Raw genomic sequence first — 17,745 nt, 5'->3', positions numbered from 1 at the left:
GCTGCTGGATCACAAGGTGGCGGCGGTGGCGGTGGTGGCGGTGGCGGCGGCAGCAGCAGCAGCAGCAGCAGCAGCAGCAGCATCAGCCGCTCATCAGAACGACGACGACGACGATGTTTAAAAATCATTTCGACGTCCTGGCCAATTAGAGGCCTGGTCGCCGGAGTTTAAAGGTCCCGCGTCTTTGCAGAGCTTTATTCGTCGCTACAGGCTCATGGGCGACAATCATCCAGTGGCATCCCTCAAGGGCCTGCGGAAAAGCCATATTTAGCCCTCTGTTTACAGCCTCCAGCAAAAAAAACAAAACAAACCCTACCAGGTTCCTGCTAAAAGTGGCTGGGAGGTCGACTGAAACGGCGTCACCACCAGGGTGAAACCAGCACCGGGCTGGAGGTGCAGTGACCAACCTGAGCGGGGCATTGCCGCCCTTTCTGACATCACAAAGGGGATGATACTCGTAAGTGTAAAAGTTCACTGCTAAAGACAAAGTTGCAAACACATCCTGCATCGTATTGAACCTGGAAGAAAGATTGTCGCAGGTATTTACAACATAAAAACTTCTAAACTTTCGCTTTTTTTTCCTGTTAGCGTCGCTCAACACTCCGTGTTCTGAACGCATCTCATCCACCAAATTATTAAAAACGTGGCCAAAGTGGTGTTTTGCCACTTTGACACTGGGCCCTCCGAGCGCTGCCGAGCATGTATGCACTTTGTGTGCGTCTGCCGCTCTCTCTGTACAAATATTATGATCTCTCTGATGAGAATTAAGTCTCCTGCCTGGATGGCCAATAAATTAGAGGCGCGCTTCTCGTTTACTCATCAGAGCTAATGAGCCTGATAAAATTACCTCGAGGATCATAATTACAGGCTAGTGGCAGAGACTCTGGCAGGGGCTGGGATAAGATGACGCACACACGCACACACACAGAGAGGGACAGACACACACACACACACACACACACACACACACACACACACACACACACACACACACACACACACACACACACACACACACACGCACACACAGTCACACGCACGAGCGATCGATGGAGCACGTACGCACACTCGCGCAGGCACGATGTAGACGGTGTGGCAGTTGGCAGCGTACGATCAGCAACCTAAAACGTCTCTGAGGGCTTATATCTTATTATTACGGCAACACAGTAATATTAGCATGCAAAGACGGCAATCTTTTATCTTTGTATGACATACAGGAGTCAACATTAAAGGTCCCCTGTGATGCAAAACTCACTCTGCCAAATTTTGGGAAGGGGGGGGTTTGACCATTTTTTTTTCAATGTATGTGACACAATATTCTGTTGTGACAATGAACTTTTGCTTGATCTAATCCCCCCCCCCCCCAAAAAAAAAAAAAAAAATGCACACTAAAATACACAAATCTAGAAATCTAGGCCCTGTGATGTCACAAAGGGCCCGTTGAGGCCCCTGTCGGGTGTTTTTTTTTTTTTTTTTTGTCTCCCTTTTCAAAAACGTGGATGCATTCATTTTTAGCCAGCAGCTATACTGAGCTGGATTTTAGCAGGAGGCTGTCAACAGAGGGCTAAGCATGCAGCTGTGACAGGAGGAGTGCAGGAGCTTTAACTGACATTTTAAAGAGAAAAAGAAGAAATATCACCAAAAAGGCATTCCGGCTGAACAATAACACAATTTACGTGTGTGCAGTTTAAACACATCACCCCCCCCCCACCCCCCCCCCCCCACCCCATCCCACTCCTCCACCTCCTCCTCCCCCCACCACCCGCTTTCTTTTTCACCGCGCTTTCATAAAGATTAAGCACTTCATGGGTAATGGCATATTTTAATGAGCGACCGGCAGCCTGGACACAAGAGCTCACCTCAGAGGATTCCATTTCATCACACATTCACAGGATGAATTGTTTTACTTATGAATATTAATGTCCCTCTAATTTGAGGCTGTTGTTAATGCTTGTCGCTAGGAAGCTCGGCAAATCAGGTCCCATTCCTGTTTAAACCGTGTATTAGACACCCCCCTGACACTAAGCCCTCGCCTTTGATTCTTAATTGCAGAAGTGCAAGCATTCGCAGTAGATGGGGCGCAAAGCTTTAATTAACTCTAATATCACACATTCAGTCTCGACTGTCACCGCCATCACGCGTGGCATTTTTTTTTCTTTCTCTCTCTCTCGCTCTCTCTCTAGCCCCCCACCCCGCCGCCCCCCACCAGCATCCCCTCCCTCCCCCTCCCCCTCCACCTCCACCCCCACTTGCTAACCAGCAGCAGCATCATCATCATCATCATCATCATCATCATCATCTGCGACTTTTCCCTGCTCCGCTAGAAAGGATGCGCCCCGAGTTCACGCTCACAATTTCATGCATCTCAAAGTCAGGGAGTTAAAGAGCGACTGTAGAAAAAATAAATAAAGAATAATATTGACAGCAGTGACTTATCTTGATGAAAGAGACCCCCCCCCTATCCCCCCCTTATTAAAAGCACGCAGCGATGCGGCTGCGTGATTACTGCGCTGCTTTAGCAGCAGCAGCATTGTTGCGCCTCTAACGCTGAAGGCCTGGCAGCCGCTGAATACACAGTCATTAGTGCATCATAGGAAGTCGGGAGGTGCGGGGAGGGTGGGGTGGGGGGGGGGGGGGCGAGGGGGGGGGGGGTGTCAAAAGTTCAGAGATGTGTTCAAACAGAAAGAAAGAAAGTGGCCTCACTCTGTAAATAACTCAGCCTCTCGGTGACGCTAATCTTTAAATGATTTATTGGTCAACAGATTTCAAGTTTGAAAAGAGGAAGAGGGAACACACACACACACACACACACACACACACAATTGCAGAGGCAGTCGCTTACACTTTTAAAAAAAAAAAAGAAAAGAAAAAAAAAGGGAGAGGGGCGCTGCGACTGGGCACGCTCCCCCACGCCACTTTCACACATGAGAGGCTCCGCCGCGCCGTGTTTGAACGTTTTAATAGCTCAGGTGCGGCGCATTTTTCTGATGCAGATATTAGCCAAAGAGTAATGTTTAATTAAACCCCGGTTTGAAGATAAAGAGCTCAACACAACCTATAGTTTCTAAGCCTTTTTCCTCAGCCATAAGCTCGAGCTCTGCCTAATCCTCTTTCACATTACATTATTGCATCGGCACAGCCAAATCATTTTTTATATAAATTTATATATATGTAGATGCGCATACATATGCATATATATATAAATATATATATGTAAGTGTGTGTGTATTTTTCTTTTCCTGTAGCATTTATAAAATTAGCAGAGGAAATTAACTGTCCACGCTGAGGCAAATTGGATTCCCTGAGCTGCTGCCGGCGGTGCAACAGCATGGCCAGGCTGCCACCTACAGTCTGCAGGCTGCAGCCACTGCTTCCACGTGGCACCGCCAGACTGCCATTCTGACGGCCCGGTCCGCCTGACAATATTCTGACACTCACTGTCTTTTTAAAAAATCATTATAAGATTAAAAAAAAATTAAAAATCTGAAATAATCTCAGTTCTAATTTGCTTGTGAGCGGCGGGGCAAAATAAACAGGGGCTCTGGCTTTAAGATGAAATACAGATGTGTATTTTTTTTCCCTGACTTACAGACATTTACATATATGATTTCAAACAGTTTCAATAAATTGATGCTTTTTTTCCCCCCCGTCACATCCCCTTTTGTCCAATCAGTATGAATAAAAAAACACTGGAAAAATGACAGAGAAGACAAAAACACATGACGAGCAATTCAATAATTACAGCTGTCGTTAATTAAAAACAAGAAACAACACGAGGGGAGTTTGACATTCAGCCTCTCAAATATACTCAACAACTGCCTGTCTTCTCACGTTTCCCTTCTGCCCGCAGTAGTGAGAAGTAAATCTCCACATACCTTCTTCCTCACAGAGTAACTACACAGACACACAGTCCGCAGCTCGACTCGAGGCTCATTCCACTCGTCTTTTGCTTCGCCGCCTGAACATTTTAGAGATGGACGACGTCCTTTTGGGTTTGGGCTTCTTCACTCCTGTTTCGCCAGGAAATACGGACGGTTCAATAAGCAAATAATTTAAAATCAAGCAAAAACTCTCTTTCCTGTCAGACTTACTGAGACTTTTCATCATTTCATTCAGCTGCTGGTCCTCCTCCTCCTCTCTGGTGTCGAACGAAAGATCAACTTTATTTTGTCAACATTGTGCTGCTGTTGGTTTTCTCTGTGATGGCGAAGCGCCTCTACCTCCGCCTGTCCTCATCCAGACCCTCCACAATGGCGTTCCTGCCGTCCACGATCTCCACCAGCCGCTGCATCAGCGTCTCCTCGCGCCGCCGCTCCACTCTGGACTTCAGGTGATCTGATGCGCCGGACAACGCAAGGTTAAAGGAAAAAACAAAGGAGGATTCAAGAGGAAGGCCTGCGAGAAGAAGCTCACCAGGCTTCTCCAGCAGCCTGCGGAGCTCCTCCTCCACGCCGGGCTGCTGCTGCTCCAGCTCCTGAGTCCTGGCGCTGCAGCAGAAACAAAGGCAACAGTCCTGAACCAACATACTGTACATGGCCAAATGACCAGCTTCTCTTCATTCGTGCTGAGTTTTTAAACGATTTCCAAGCAGTGGTGCTCACATGTAAACCAGCTCCGATTCCTTTCTGATGTACGTTTGCTTCTGTCGAATGAGGTTGAACCAGTCGACCATCAGCGGGTCCATCAACACGTCCGCGTCTCCATCTGGAAGAGGACAGCGTCTTGTCAAATCTTTTTTCTTTACTGTGCACGTCTGACAGAGAGTCAAACAAATTCACTCAAGCCACCTGCATGATTAAAAAAAAAAAAGTACGAAATAATAATAACAACAACAACAACTGCTTGAGTGCAACTGTGAGAATCTTCTTGATCATTTGCAGCTTTGCCCCCTCATTTATCTCCGACAAATCAATCACATGTTGCAATCGGCTCCCCGGTGACGTGTCTGCACGTGCTGCAATCGGAAACACAAATAAGCTTCCTCTTAAATGGCGCCTTATTGCATCTGCAGCTTCATCAGCCCGGATTTATGTGGAAGGGTCGATACGCGAGACGGGTCGTGAATGAAAGTCTGCCGGCCTCCCGTCGGCGGGAACAAACGTCACTTCACTCTGAATTGGAACCCGAGAGTGGCGGCGTTTTAGTTTTTTAGGGAGGACAAAGTTCCAGTCGGGAAGCTGATGATCTCCTACGTGGTGTGCAATTGATGTCAAATTCCAAGCGGCGGAAGCTGGGGGCTTCCCGGGCGCCGCCGCCGCTACGCAAAACCCCGGCGCGACGCGTATTACCGCGCACGACTTGTGTTGACCTTGAGCAAAGCAATCAGGCCTCCTGCTCCATGCGGCTCCAGAGAGAAGCTGCATCTCAGCGGGCCGCAAGCCGCCGCTCGCCTCATTTGGCTGCAGAAACAGTCGCGGAAATGGCAGGTAAACCCGGCACAACACACAAATGCACACACACACATACACACGCACACACACGCACACAGGCGCTAAGCTGCAGCTCACGGTGACTGAACACGTGCGTGTGTGTGAAACAAGCAGGACAGGAAGTCTGCAGCGCTGGGATTTGGCAGTTTGCATAAACACAATTCAATATCAAAGTGTGGGTTTTTCTGCAGGGAGGCGCCGCCGCCAAACAACCGGTCTGAGGGTGTGCGTTTTCTTTTTACGCAAAATGAAATAGACTCTTCCTGACATTTCAACCTCGGATTCTATTTGCAACGGAGAGAAAACATGGAGGCAAAAATATAAAATTCTCGGGGAGGGAGAGCCAAAAAAAAATCTCTATACATGTTTGTTTGCAGCAGGAAGAGCTTGAGAGGAAAGAAAAGAAGAGAAAAGAAAAAAGAAAAGGAGGACCTTCCTCGCAGTGGCGGAGCCTCTTCTCCAGCTCCACGCCGTCCTTCTCCAGCTGAGCCAAGCGGCTCTCGATATCCTGCAGCTGCTTCTCGATCTGCTCCGCAGGAACGTGATGAGACCTTACCTGCCGCCAAACAAAAAAAGAGAGAGAGAGAGAGAGAGAGAGAGAGAGAGAGAGAGAATGAGAGAGAGAGAGAGAGAGAGAGAGAGAGAGAGAGAATGAGAGAGAGAGAGAATGAGAGAGAGAGAGAAAAAAAAAAGGCCCCCAGCCGGTCAAAGTCAAGAGTAGATAACTTTAATTTGAAGATTCAGACTTGGGCCACTTAAATTTAAATCCATTTTTTTTCCCTCTCTCGCTCTCTCTCTCTTTTTTTTTCCTCAAACGGGGAACGTAATGAAAGCATATTTGTCGAGCTGTTAATTAATCTCTTAAGAGACTTAATGGAGGGAACTTACAGAGGGTGACCTCATTTCGGTCCTGGAGGCGTTGGTGGGTGACAAATACTTTCCTTTTTTAGCGCCTAAGAGGTAGATAAAACAGGATTAGGGAGACCTTTAATGGCAGCTTTTCAGAAGGGAAGGAGAAAAAAAGAAGCATCCTAACATGTGACATCACCTCATTTATTTCTCCTTAACAAATAAAAAAAAAAATGAACAACAAGTCTGCAGAAGCCATGCGTGAGGCTCCTAATGACGGCGTTTCTAATCGACCTGATGGAGTCCCGTGATTGGCTGACGATGACTCCGGAGCCACGCCGATAGGTTCCACAGCCGGACGTCTGGGAGCCAATTTCGCAGACGAGCGGCCGCAAGCAGCTCCTAAACACGGTGGAGGGTCGCTATTGGTCAGAGGGCCGAGGAAGCAGCAGGACTTCGCAGAAGAGCCGGAGTGACCAGACTCACCTGGTGGCTTCTCAGGGCCCAGCGGGGGCCTGCAGGGGGCAGCAACGGGGCAGTGGGGGGCGGGATAAAACAGAGGAGAAGGCGGGCCCAAGGAAGGAGGCGGAGCCTGGGGAGGAGGCAGAGCCTGGAGAGAAGGCGGAGCCTGGGGAGGTCTCACAGGACTGGACCGAAGGTCAGAAGGTCCCTCAGCAGCGTGCTCATGTCGCTCAGCTTCAGCACCTCTGAAGGGTTGCAACAAAAACAAATAATCCTTCCTTAAAAATCCGACACGTGCGGAGCTTGGAAGACAGAGTCAGCCGAGCGTAAAGAAGAGGCGGGAGAAGAAAAAGAGGCAGCTCACCATTCTGGGACGCAGCGACAGAGAGCGGTTAAAAGCAGCAGAGGAGGCAGCGGTTAGACAGAGACGAGGAGAAGGTTGAGTTCTGAGCTGCTCGGCATTAAAGTGAGCTTAAAAACCTGGGAGCTTCGAGAGGAATCATTCAAGACAGAAGGGAGCCAGCGGCAGTTTGTTAAGATGATTGACGACACTTACTTTTGACTGAAGTCTGTTTTCAGAAGAGTGAGGTCGGACTGGCTCTCGCGGACCAGATCTGCAGGCAAGTGGTCTGCATGGAAACATATCAATTATTAAAGACAGGATGAGGAGAAGGACTTTAGGGACCAGTTCACGAAAAACCTCTGACTGAGCAAAAAAAATGTCACTTTATCAGTGTTTTCAAACAGCCGAAAGTGTTTCTATCCTGAGTCGAGTCCATTTGTCGGCTGATTTCTGGAGGTGTGGGTGAGTGTTTTTGCAGGAAGGCTGTCAACAAAGGGCTAAACCTGCTGTTCTTCTCCCTCTGTACACAAAGTTTGTAGTTGTTGTTGTACAGCGTCTAAACCAGGACCTCAAAGGGAAACCGAATCGTCTCCTTGACATCAAAACTTCACCTTCATGTATCAAATCTGAGCGTCAAACAGGTCAATTTAATCAAACACAAGGTGGCGTTGTTTTCCAGCTAAGTGTTAAAGGTCTACGCACGAAAACAGGTTGACAACAAAACCAGCAGCGCGATTTGCCGGCTTTGCTCCTAAAGACGGATGATTTGACGAGCGCCTGCATTAAGGAAGCGGTAATTGTGTTTTCCCGAGCGAGGAGCTCCTGACTGTCAGGATTCCGCACGCCCGTCCGAGCGGAGTGACAGCTCCACGCCGGAAGTTTATTAGGAGCGCGAGGGAGAAATTAAAATGTCACCACACGGCACTGAGCTAAACGCAGCGGCTGTGTAAATAGGGTAAAAAGAAAGAAATAAAACAAATATAAAAGGCTCTGTTTGTTGAGGCGGTGTAGTGAGACGCGCAGGAGGAGGTCGGGGAGGGTTGCCAGTTGTGAGAGACTAAAATACACTTGGCTTGCCTTTGGCGGGGGAGAGTCGAGCCGTCGGCCTTGTGTTGTCTTTGTTGACTTGGTGGCGACCCGGCGCTTCCTTTTGGCTCGGCTGGCTGGTGGAGGGCCGTCCTGTCCCGTTTCCTGCTGGGCCTCGGCCGCTCGTCTCAGCTGATATTGGCTCATCTCCAAACCTGCAGAGAAGGAGAGTAAAAAAAACGGTATTAAAATATTGAAACAAAATATTAGATTATTTTCTCAGACACGAATATTATCAATATTGCAAAACAATGACATCTGACTCGTCCATCTTGCCAAAGCTCCCACAGAAAGCGTTCTTTGAATTGATCCAGAGATTCCATAAACAACCAGCTTCCTTCTTTTGTGACCAAATTGTGGCACAGCGGCTTGTACGATTACTGCACTTACAGGCCCCAAAAGAAGACGAAGAAGTCAAACAGGAAGTGGCTACAAGCCTTGCTGCAGCTTTAGCGAGTAGCTTGGATGCTGCACTCTGTGCGTGGATGTCATCTTCAGCCACTGGAGTGTTTTTTTAATTGGACGACATGATTTTCATGTTATTCTCAGCTGGTTTTGCCCAGAGTTTAGTTTCTATCATGCTAAGGGGCTAGCCAAGGTGCGGCTAGGTGGCAACTGTTAGCCCTCGGACCAATGGGAAGACTGAAAACTGGAGCCTGGCCAGTTTGGGTGCTTTTTTGAAAAAAAACCTATCTTGTGTGTGTGTCAGGTATTAAACCAATGCTCACCGTCTCTCTGCCGACCGGATGGTGAACGGCCGCTTGTTGTTGTTGTTGCTGCAGTTTTCCACTGCCAGCTTCTTTCCGCTCTGCCTTCCTGCACGGCTCGGCTCCTCCGCACGACTCTCAGGGATCTCCGGCCGTCCCTGAACCCTGGAGACCTCTGTGTACTTCCTGTCTGCCGGCGCTGCAGCCTGGAAAAACTTCAGCCTGGCCGACTGCGTCTTCTGGGCCGAGGCCGTCCACGATTCGGGGGGCGGAGTCGAGATGACCGGCTTCACGACGGCGACGTCCACGGGCGCCAGCAGCACAGAAGAGGGGCGGGGCTTCCTGGCGCTGATGGGCGGCCCAGTTGGCCCGTTTTTGCTCAAACGCTTGCAGTCCTGCTGGTGGGCGTTGCAGACAAAAGTGTCTGGCCCGGCTCCGGGTTTGAAGCCTCCCGCATGCAGCACGTTGGAACATTCGCTGCATCTGAGGGAAGTTTATCGCAAAAAAAGGAGTCATGAATGCAAAGCATAAAAAAGAAAGATTGAGTGCATGTGAGTAAAAGTCCTACTTGAAGCAGCTCCTGTGGTAGAGTTTCCCCTCCACAAAGTGCCTCTGGACCAGGTGAACGTGGCTCCGGCACGCAGCACATTTACTGTTGAGACTTCCGCTTTTGTTGGCGTTGTCTGCAGGAGCTGCCTTCTGTAAATTCTGAAAATAATCACCAAAGTCACAGTCACATCAAGATGACATGGCCTGACGACACCTCAGTAGCAAGTCCACACTACCATATTTATTGAATACCTTGATAAAAGACGAAGAGCGTTCAAGGTGTTCATTAAACAGTGTTGATTCTGAGCATAGCTAGGAATATTTTTTTGCCTCCTTTCTGATTTTAATAACATCCGATAAAAAAAAAAAACTGTCACACATCAGATAAAAAAATTGAGATTCTGGAACTCGACCAACTTTCCCAGTTCATTCGTGAAGAAAGTGTGAGTTCAGCGTGCCATCACCTGCACCGCTGCTCCAGCCACCTTGGCGGAGGTCTGAGCGACGAGGTGGCCGGAGGGCGGACGGTTCTCGGCTGCTTTAGGCACAAAGGTCTTGGCGACCACAGGGAGGTTCTTCTTCTCCAACGGCTCCTCCCTGGAGCCCTCTGCTGGTCTTTTGACTCCTCCCACTGAGACGAAAGGGAAACTGCTCTTAAACATCACAAACTAACACAGGAAATCAGAAAAGTCCAGAGGTATGAAAGAATAAACAGAGAAGGGGAGGTGGTCCCGGCCATTCTTGCTCTCCTTCCTGAGGATCATCTGAGCCAAGCTCTTACTGGGAGGTCGCCCGTTGAAGTAGTTGTAGTACTGGGAGACGTAGGTGAGGATGCTCAGCCTGTCAGGGATCCGCAGCGCCACCATGTCTTCTGCATCCAACAGCGCCGGGATGCCCAGCTTCTCCTCGGCTACCTGGAAAGCCTTGACACAGCGGAGACACGCCCAGCTCAAGCTCCCAGAGGAAACATTTCTTTCTCCACATACACACAAAAAAGGCCATTCACTGGGCACAGGAATGTCCCACAATAACAGCATGTGTAAAAATGTCACACAATGTCAATAATACTTTAAATAGACGAGCGGCAGGCTGCAGCTCGGCCCAGTGAGGTCTGGGACGGGCAGCGTGAAGAATGGAGCACTTCCTGTGAGGTGGCAGGGTTTGGACTCAGCAATGGAGGGCCAACTAGAGACTGAGGCTCTGGATGTGCTCTCACTTTAACCCGGCCCGGAACATTTACAGTCTCCCAAATGTTACAGTAAAGAGCCCATAGAAAATCTTTGAAAGAAAACTAGATGGATCTTTTTTTTTTTTCCCTTGTTTGGCTCGAAAGCAATACAATGGTGCAAAGTCTAGATATTGCTATGCTAACCTCTTTAGCGTTAGCTAGGCTTGCGTTCACTTCCTGTATTCCGAGTGGATTTCAAGCGCAGCTGTAGCAGCAGTTGCTTTGCGGTTTTGTCCCGGCTGCAAGCTGAACCTCAGAGCGATTTAAAGAAAAACGCTTCATTCTGGATGTTGGCAGGACGGAAGAGCCAGATTACACCGCAGAGCTGCCGCAGAGGGTTGAGTTTCTTCAGCCCTACTCACGATGTCTCCAACAGTTGAGACATCACACTTAAAAAAAATTAAACCGATCCAACACCTGATTCTCTGGCTCGTGTGTTTCTTAAATTTCTTTGTCTTCGAGAACAAGAAGAGCGACTCCGGGCGAGCTGTCTTCGACAGGATCGGGTGGCGGATGACAGCCCGGCCTCATTCAAAATGAATGGGCAGAGGCGAGGTCGTCCCCCACCGGAGCTCAGGTTATGCTGCTGACGCCGGCCGGCGTCGTCCCGAGACAGCGGAGGAAGTCATAGCAGCGACTGGAAGCCTCCCGGAGGAAGCGGGTAAAATGGAAGAGGACTAAATAATGGAGGGGGAATCCTGGCTGCCGCTGCTCGGGTCACACAAGGGTTTGCGAAATAAATGAGGTCAAGTGGACGAAGGGAGTTCTGCCATCGCCGACGTCTGCCTAAAACTGCTGCGCTGTTCAAAAATGTACAAACGGACGCATAACCGAGCAAACCCTCTGGAAAAACATCACCTCTAGAGTGTTTTTTTTTTGTGTGCGTTTGTTTTCCGCAGCTCCAGCACAAAGTCACTTCCACTGGAATCAGAAGTTCAGCGACTTGACTTCTTACCAGCCTGTTGTTCTCGAACACGTCCTCCTTTCTGAGTGACTCATAGTCGCTGGTGAAAACAGAAACACAACAACAGCTGGCGATGAGAAGGAAGTCAGTGAAAACACTTTCATGCAAACAGGCGTCCTCTACTAAAATTATAACGCATTAAAACACACAGCGGGTCTGTATAAATGATATCAACCTCTGTAGGATTTAAAAGCACGGAACTAAAAGGGCAGTTTGTGTCACATTACGAGGGATTTGTTGGCAGTAAAATGGAAATGTGTCCATTTTGGGTTTTTTTCCCGTCACTTAACGTAAGCATCCTGAATGTTAAATACTGAGTCTATTAAAGGCCCACTGAAGAACATTTAAAGCAGGGGTGGCCAAACTTTATTTGCAATGGGCCACATGACAGAACTGCATCGTGTAGGCGGGCGACAAAAGTTTTGCTGACAGGGGGGGGTGAGCCTTCACGCGGGCCGGACAGAGACACGCAGCGGGCCGGATGTGGCCCTCGGGCCGTAGTTTGGCCGTTTAAGGGGACCTTTTAGTATGAAACAGGATGACTGTATCGCAAAAACAGCAAATAATATATTTTGGTCATTTAGCGCGAGCAATCTGCACAATCATTTAACTTTATTTATTTATGGCTGAGTCCAAAGTAACAACATGGCAATGGAAAACAACATACAGCTTTCAATACACTGCCCTACCACTAGGGTCCGCAAGATCTTACATACTGGGCCTTTAGGAATAAGTTTGTTAAGACAACAAATATATACATTGATTTATTTTTATTTTTTCTTCTTAACTTTTCAAAATAGAGAATAATTAGTGAAACCTCATGACAGAGCAGTCCACGCTGACTTGACTAGCAGCTGAAGTACAGCAAAACAACACAACACAACACAACACAACACAACACAACACAACATAACTGACCGTCTACTTACATCAGATCCGGTCTGTACGTGTGTATGAGCGCACAGAAAGCCAGTCCGCTCCTGAACGACGAGGTCATGTTGGTGATGGCCACGTCCCTGTAGCCCTCGCAGTGCACGCGGCACCACTGCTCCAGAGCCTTGATGGCAGCCATCCTCCGCGCGGACTCCGGCGCACTGCGCCCGCGCGCGCGGTCGAGCGCGGTTCCCTAAAGCGAGGAGGAGCCGCGAGATCCGCCGCGTGACGATCCGAAACGATCCGCGCGGGGTCGGACTGCGGCCGTGAACTGCGCCGCCGCAGCTGCGTCCGGTTTCCTCCTCTCACCTGAGTGGCAGCAGCAGCCGCCTCTCCGGGACGAGCCGGTGGGGCGTTTCAGCGCACATTAGTCTAATTGGTGACATCGAGCGCGTTCAGCAGGAGAGGTCAGGTAAATAATGCTCATGTTTCCGGGTGTTTCTCCATGTAACAGCGGTCAAAAATACCATTGTGTCCCGATTTATTTTTTTCTTCATTAAAGGGACAGTGTGTAAAAATGTCTTGATCGACAGAATTCCTTAATCGTCTGCTTGCTGCTTGAGAACTGGAGTTGGAAAGTTAATTGAAATCGACCTGGAAACCAGTAGGTGACACCAGATTTCACTCGCTGGACCTTTAATTCTGTCCACACTGACACCCTCGTTATCGCAGTCCTCCATATTAAATACCAACTTTATCAAGATAATGCACTTCAAGAATAATTCATGTAAAATCTCATTCTGCCTAATCTTGGATTTCTGCTGTAATTAAGCATCTCACAATGGACATCAGGCTCGGCCTGCACTTACTTGAGAAGAGAAGCTGAATGTTTCCAGCCCCCTCAAACCCCCACACAACCACTCATCTTTGTGTGGAGCCTAATTGGGGACTAATTGAGGCCAGTCATTGTCATAGAGAAGGAGTCTGACCTAATAAGCCTATATTATTGTTATCCCACTAAAGGAAAAAAAAAAACAAAACAGTACAAAACTTTTCATTTCTCCGCAACTTTCTCACAAGTAAACCAACAGTCTTAGAGTTATTTATAGGGGAGCTTAAAGAGCTCTTCCAAACAAAGAAAAAAAAAAAAAGACCACTTAATCTTCTGCTGTGCCTCTGCGACCTAAAAGTTTCAGCCACGGACCTCGTCATCAGCCAGCCTGGGAAATGTAATTAGTAGCTGAACTGGAATCTTTGAAATGAGAGCGACCCACGCTGACCTCATTCACAGGGAGAGTAAATGTTTATTTGTCACAAGCACAGGGACCCAAACAACACTTTTTCCTCTCTCTCTCTCTTAATGATTTGAAACGGCTGAAAGTTATGTAAATATTGTATAAAAACAAGCGTACTTGTGTATCGGTGCTTTATTTTCTTTCCAACCCATGTTACATGTTGTTCTATCTGTACTATGGCCATCTTCATGTCCAGAAGGGGGCAGCTGTGTCTCACAGCTCTGTCTGAACTCTGTCCCACAACACGCCAGCGGCTACTTGCTAATAATTCCTGGAGCTCTCTATTGAAATGCCCACTGTGGATGATTCAACGTTACCGATTAAACCTGCAAGTTGATGCAGTTCACATACAGTGCGGTTAGGTAATTCATCATGTGATCACGGTTTATATTTAAACATTTCATTGCATTTCAGTTTCAATGTTGCTGCTCCTTTAACATCGTTCACAACTAAGTCCTTAGAATCTATCTGGAATGGAACTTTAAAAAAAAATGCAGTGTTTCAGGAGTGACATGAATTAAAGCGTCACAAAGAAAATACAACAGTTGCGTGTGTGTTTTTCGAATGTAAAAAAAAAAAAAAAAAAAAAAGAAGTCCGATTTACTTGTCGCGTTTCTTCAAACTCAAACGCCGTGATTTCATTTTTCAGCTATTTCCATTGTTTCCTGCAAGGACTTGTGGCTGCACGCATACATCCTGCATGTCTGAGCCCAGAGGTCAGAGATGAGCGCAGCCCCCTGCTGGTGACGTCACATCCACACTATCCTACTGTATCGCCTTTCAGACGGCTGTCTGATCCGCCAGCGATGGCTTCCGTCGCAACTCGTGTAGAAATGAGAGACGGTAAAGTTCACAAAGTTTGTAGGCTCGTAAAGAAGTGTTTCCTTGTAGATCAAGCTCAAAGAAAATGAACTTGGTGCTATGGGATATTTTGTGCCACCAGTTTATGCCGTATTCAATTATTAATGCCCTTGGAGGCCTGACAGTGTATATACATTTATTGTGGACAGTGTAAAATTGTGTATATTCGTGTATGGTGTCATATCATTATTATTGGAATCTTTTTTTTTGGACCAGGGGCTCGCACATGAGAATTCCGGCTGCGTGCAAATGATGATGAAACTTTTTTTTCACTTGAAGATTCCAACGCCGCTTTACCTCAACTGAAATAAGTTGAGTTTTCCGACAAACCTTGCAGAGATGCCAGTTTACACACATTTGTAAAGCGCTGCACAGTAGTCCCGTCCCCCTCAGGGAGCTGCTGCTCTTGGTCCCAGCAGTGATTTACGGCTCTCCAGTTGTTATCGCTGTGTGTGCAAACAGGAAGAGGGAAAAGGATCAGTCACCGTGTGCGACGTCCACTTCCTGTTCCTGCCGCCGCCGCCGCCGCTGCCCGTCGCCGTCGCCCCCCCCCGACAGATGATCTGCGGTGCCGTGGATCTCGGCCTCGTGCTCTCTGGCTTTGGCCCTCAGCTTGGCGATGCTGCAGGACCGCAGCTCCTCCGAGCTCGGGGCCCCTCCGGGCCTCTCCCACCTGCCCTCCGGCCACGGGCAGCCGTCGCAGAGCTCGCCGTCGCAGCGTGACGTGGGCGACGTGCGGGATCTTTCTTTCTCCTCGGCGTCCCCGCCGGCGTGCGGCCTGGCCGCCACCGGCGAGCCCTGCAGCTTCAGCTGCCGTCGCATTTTGGCGCGTCGGTTCTGAAACCACACCTGGAAACAAGCGAAGATGATGGACACGAGCGCCTGGTCAATGATTGTGTAGTAGCCTGGAAATGTGTTAGAATAAGTCGGAAGTTAATCTTAGAAAACATTTTTTATGTCCTTACTTTCTCTTTTTTTTTTTTTTTTGTTTAGTTTTTGCCGCTCACTCACACTCACAGTTCCCTGCGACAGTTTTCCACTGTGACTCTAACATTTATTTTCTTGCAAATATTGGTGTTAGTGTTGTCTTTTCAGACCCCTTATTATAAAAAAAATTAAACTCTGTCACTGAAATACACTAGCAGTCAAAGGTTTGGACACATCCTACCAATTGAATGTCTTTTTTTTCATTCTCATGACTTATTGACATTGCAGTTTCTCACTGAAGGCATCAAAACTATGTATGAACACACACAAATTTATGTAGGAAACAATAAAAGTGTCAAATAACTCAAACAGTTTTATATTACAATTCTTCAAAATTGCCACCTTTTGTAAAAAGCATATTTAGAGCTACTGAACATGTTTCTCTATGCTGCATAATTGCAAATATCTCACTCATATATTTGATGTCTTCAGTATCGGCAGTGCAGAAAGTTGTAAAGATAGAAAAAAAAAAAAAATTTGCATGAGAAGGTGTGTCCAAAGTTTTGACTGGCAGTGTAAATGAACAAACGGTCAATGCAGCCGACAGAGAAGAACCTGAACACAGAAGTGACGGCCCGACCTGCACCCGGGCCTCGATCAGGTCCAGCCGGACTGCCAGCGCCTCCCTCATGAAGGCGTCTGGGTAGTGGGTGCTCTCGAAGGCCTTCTCCAGCTCCTCCAGCTGCCAGCTGCTGTAGTTGGCCCGCGCCCGCCGCTGCTTGACCGGCCGCTGCTCATCTGGAGGAGGAGGCACAAAAAAACAAAAAAAAAATTAATGACGGGCGCCAACAGGAGGGGAAAGGAGGGGTGACAACGACCCTAATGGTTCCAGACTCTGGCATAATTAGCGGCCCGCGTTCATTAGAGCCACTCCAATGCCGCCTGCTTAATTGATTGTTCGCTACGAGCTGTTTAGTTAATCTTCTGTAAACATTTGCGGCGCAAACAAACAGAGCGGCTGCGACGCCGCGCTGGCTCTGCACAAGAAGAAAGGCAGCAGTTGTGGCAGCAGCAGCAGCAGCAGCAGCAGGAGCAGCAGCAGGTTCTGACCTTACCGGTGCCTTCGGCCAGCGGCGCCATCCCCACCGCCTGCGTGGCCAGCAGCAAAGCCTCCTTGCTCGGCTCCGGCTGCAGATAATTCCTCAAGGATTCATAGGTGATAAAAGGCCCTGGGATCAGGATTTGGGCTTGAGAGGCCAGTCGGGCCGGGAAGGCAGGGAAGAAGTGAGCTGCCGCCGCCGCTGCCGCCGGTGAGTGGAAAACAGCAGGCAGCAGCGTAGATACCAGCTGCCTGGGGCCAAACATGTCCAGGCTATTAAAGTAGTCCGAAAAATTGAGAGCAGTGAGGGAAGTGGGGGGATGAGGGGGGCGAGGGGGGTGGGAGGTGGTGGCGGACACCTAGAGGGGGGCCGGTGGACGGCTGAAGTGCATCCCAAGCCGAGGAGCAAAAATTAAAAAAAAAAGAAGGAAGAAGAAGACTAAAAAAGAAGAAGGTGGAGGAGAATGAAAGAGCTGCGGCTCCTCCAGATGTTTCAAGGCAGGATTATGTGTCGCCTGAGGGCCAGTGAAGGTAACACCTGAGCGGCGGAGGTGGGCTCACCTTAAATTTCTGCTTCACCCCCACCCACCCATGTCTCCACCCTCCCTCCTTAAGCAGTCACATGACCTGCCAAGCGGAACCTGTGATTCAGCCTTCCTGTGTTCAGCACTTGTCATTGCTTTTTTTTCTTTTCTTTCTCCAACGTGGGTGTTTTTTTTCGTGTCCAAGTTGCAACATTTTTCAACCCTGTTGAAAAGTGCAAAAAAAAAAAAAAGAAGAAAAACCCTCACTGGCGGCAAAGTGGTGTTTGGGCTGCGCCTGGCGCAGGTGCGTGCGCACGTCTTCTCGGATGTCTCGGAACTGATTTAACAGTTGTCAAACTTAACGGGGTACAAATTACCGCAAAAGGCGGCTCTAATGAAAACTCCAGTCGTTTGGGCCCCTGAGGGACGGTAACAAGCTCGGAGGAGGGAGGCAGCCGACCCTGAACAGCCGGTTCCGGGGTAAACACGCCTCTCACGACAACGCAGTGTCAAAGCGCTGAGAGCTCATTAGCTCCCCGAGTTGGAAAT

General features: G+C 48.6%; 2 protein-coding genes and 1 long non-coding RNA gene across 3 annotated transcripts in view; 1 reads left to right on the top strand and 2 right to left on the bottom strand.

Moving 5' to 3' along the window:
* LOC142896876 (uncharacterized) overlaps nucleotides 1-17,745 on the top strand; it is a 267,438-nt gene that overhangs the window by 207,011 nt on the left and 42,682 nt on the right. The window lies entirely within an intron of this gene.
* Nucleotides 2,734-12,856, bottom strand: micall2a (mical-like 2a). The gene is made up of 17 exons (XM_076038719.1): nucleotides 12,547-12,856; nucleotides 11,609-11,657; nucleotides 10,207-10,348; nucleotides 9,890-10,056; nucleotides 9,445-9,584; nucleotides 8,898-9,359; nucleotides 8,161-8,324; nucleotides 7,297-7,369; nucleotides 6,765-6,985; nucleotides 6,573-6,680; nucleotides 6,318-6,382; nucleotides 5,862-5,985; nucleotides 4,602-4,704; nucleotides 4,414-4,487; nucleotides 4,221-4,335; nucleotides 4,092-4,138; nucleotides 2,734-4,010 (listed from the first exon to the last, which is right to left on the bottom strand). The coding sequence occupies exons 1-17, from the start codon at nucleotides 12,687-12,689 to the stop codon at nucleotides 3,931-3,933; spliced, it is 2,277 nt and encodes a 758-aa protein (XP_075894834.1). The 5' UTR covers nucleotides 12,690-12,856; the 3' UTR covers nucleotides 2,734-3,930.
* LOC142896798 (paired mesoderm homeobox protein 2) lies at nucleotides 14,877-17,189 on the bottom strand. The gene is made up of 3 exons (XM_076038713.1): nucleotides 16,689-17,189; nucleotides 16,214-16,371; nucleotides 14,877-15,495 (listed from the first exon to the last, which is right to left on the bottom strand). The coding sequence occupies exons 1-3, from the start codon at nucleotides 16,936-16,938 to the stop codon at nucleotides 15,124-15,126; spliced, it is 780 nt and encodes a 259-aa protein (XP_075894828.1). The 5' UTR covers nucleotides 16,939-17,189; the 3' UTR covers nucleotides 14,877-15,123.

This window comes from Nelusetta ayraudi, unplaced genomic scaffold, assembly GCF_046127955.1.
Source record: "Nelusetta ayraudi isolate G7.1 ecotype Tasmania unplaced genomic scaffold, CSIRO-AGI_Nayr_v1 ptg000057l, whole genome shotgun sequence".
Classification (NCBI taxonomy): domain Eukaryota; kingdom Metazoa; phylum Chordata; class Actinopteri; order Tetraodontiformes; family Monacanthidae; genus Nelusetta; species Nelusetta ayraudi.
Note: the sequence above shows the minus strand (reverse complement) of the source record. Positions and strands in the feature narration are given on the sequence as shown.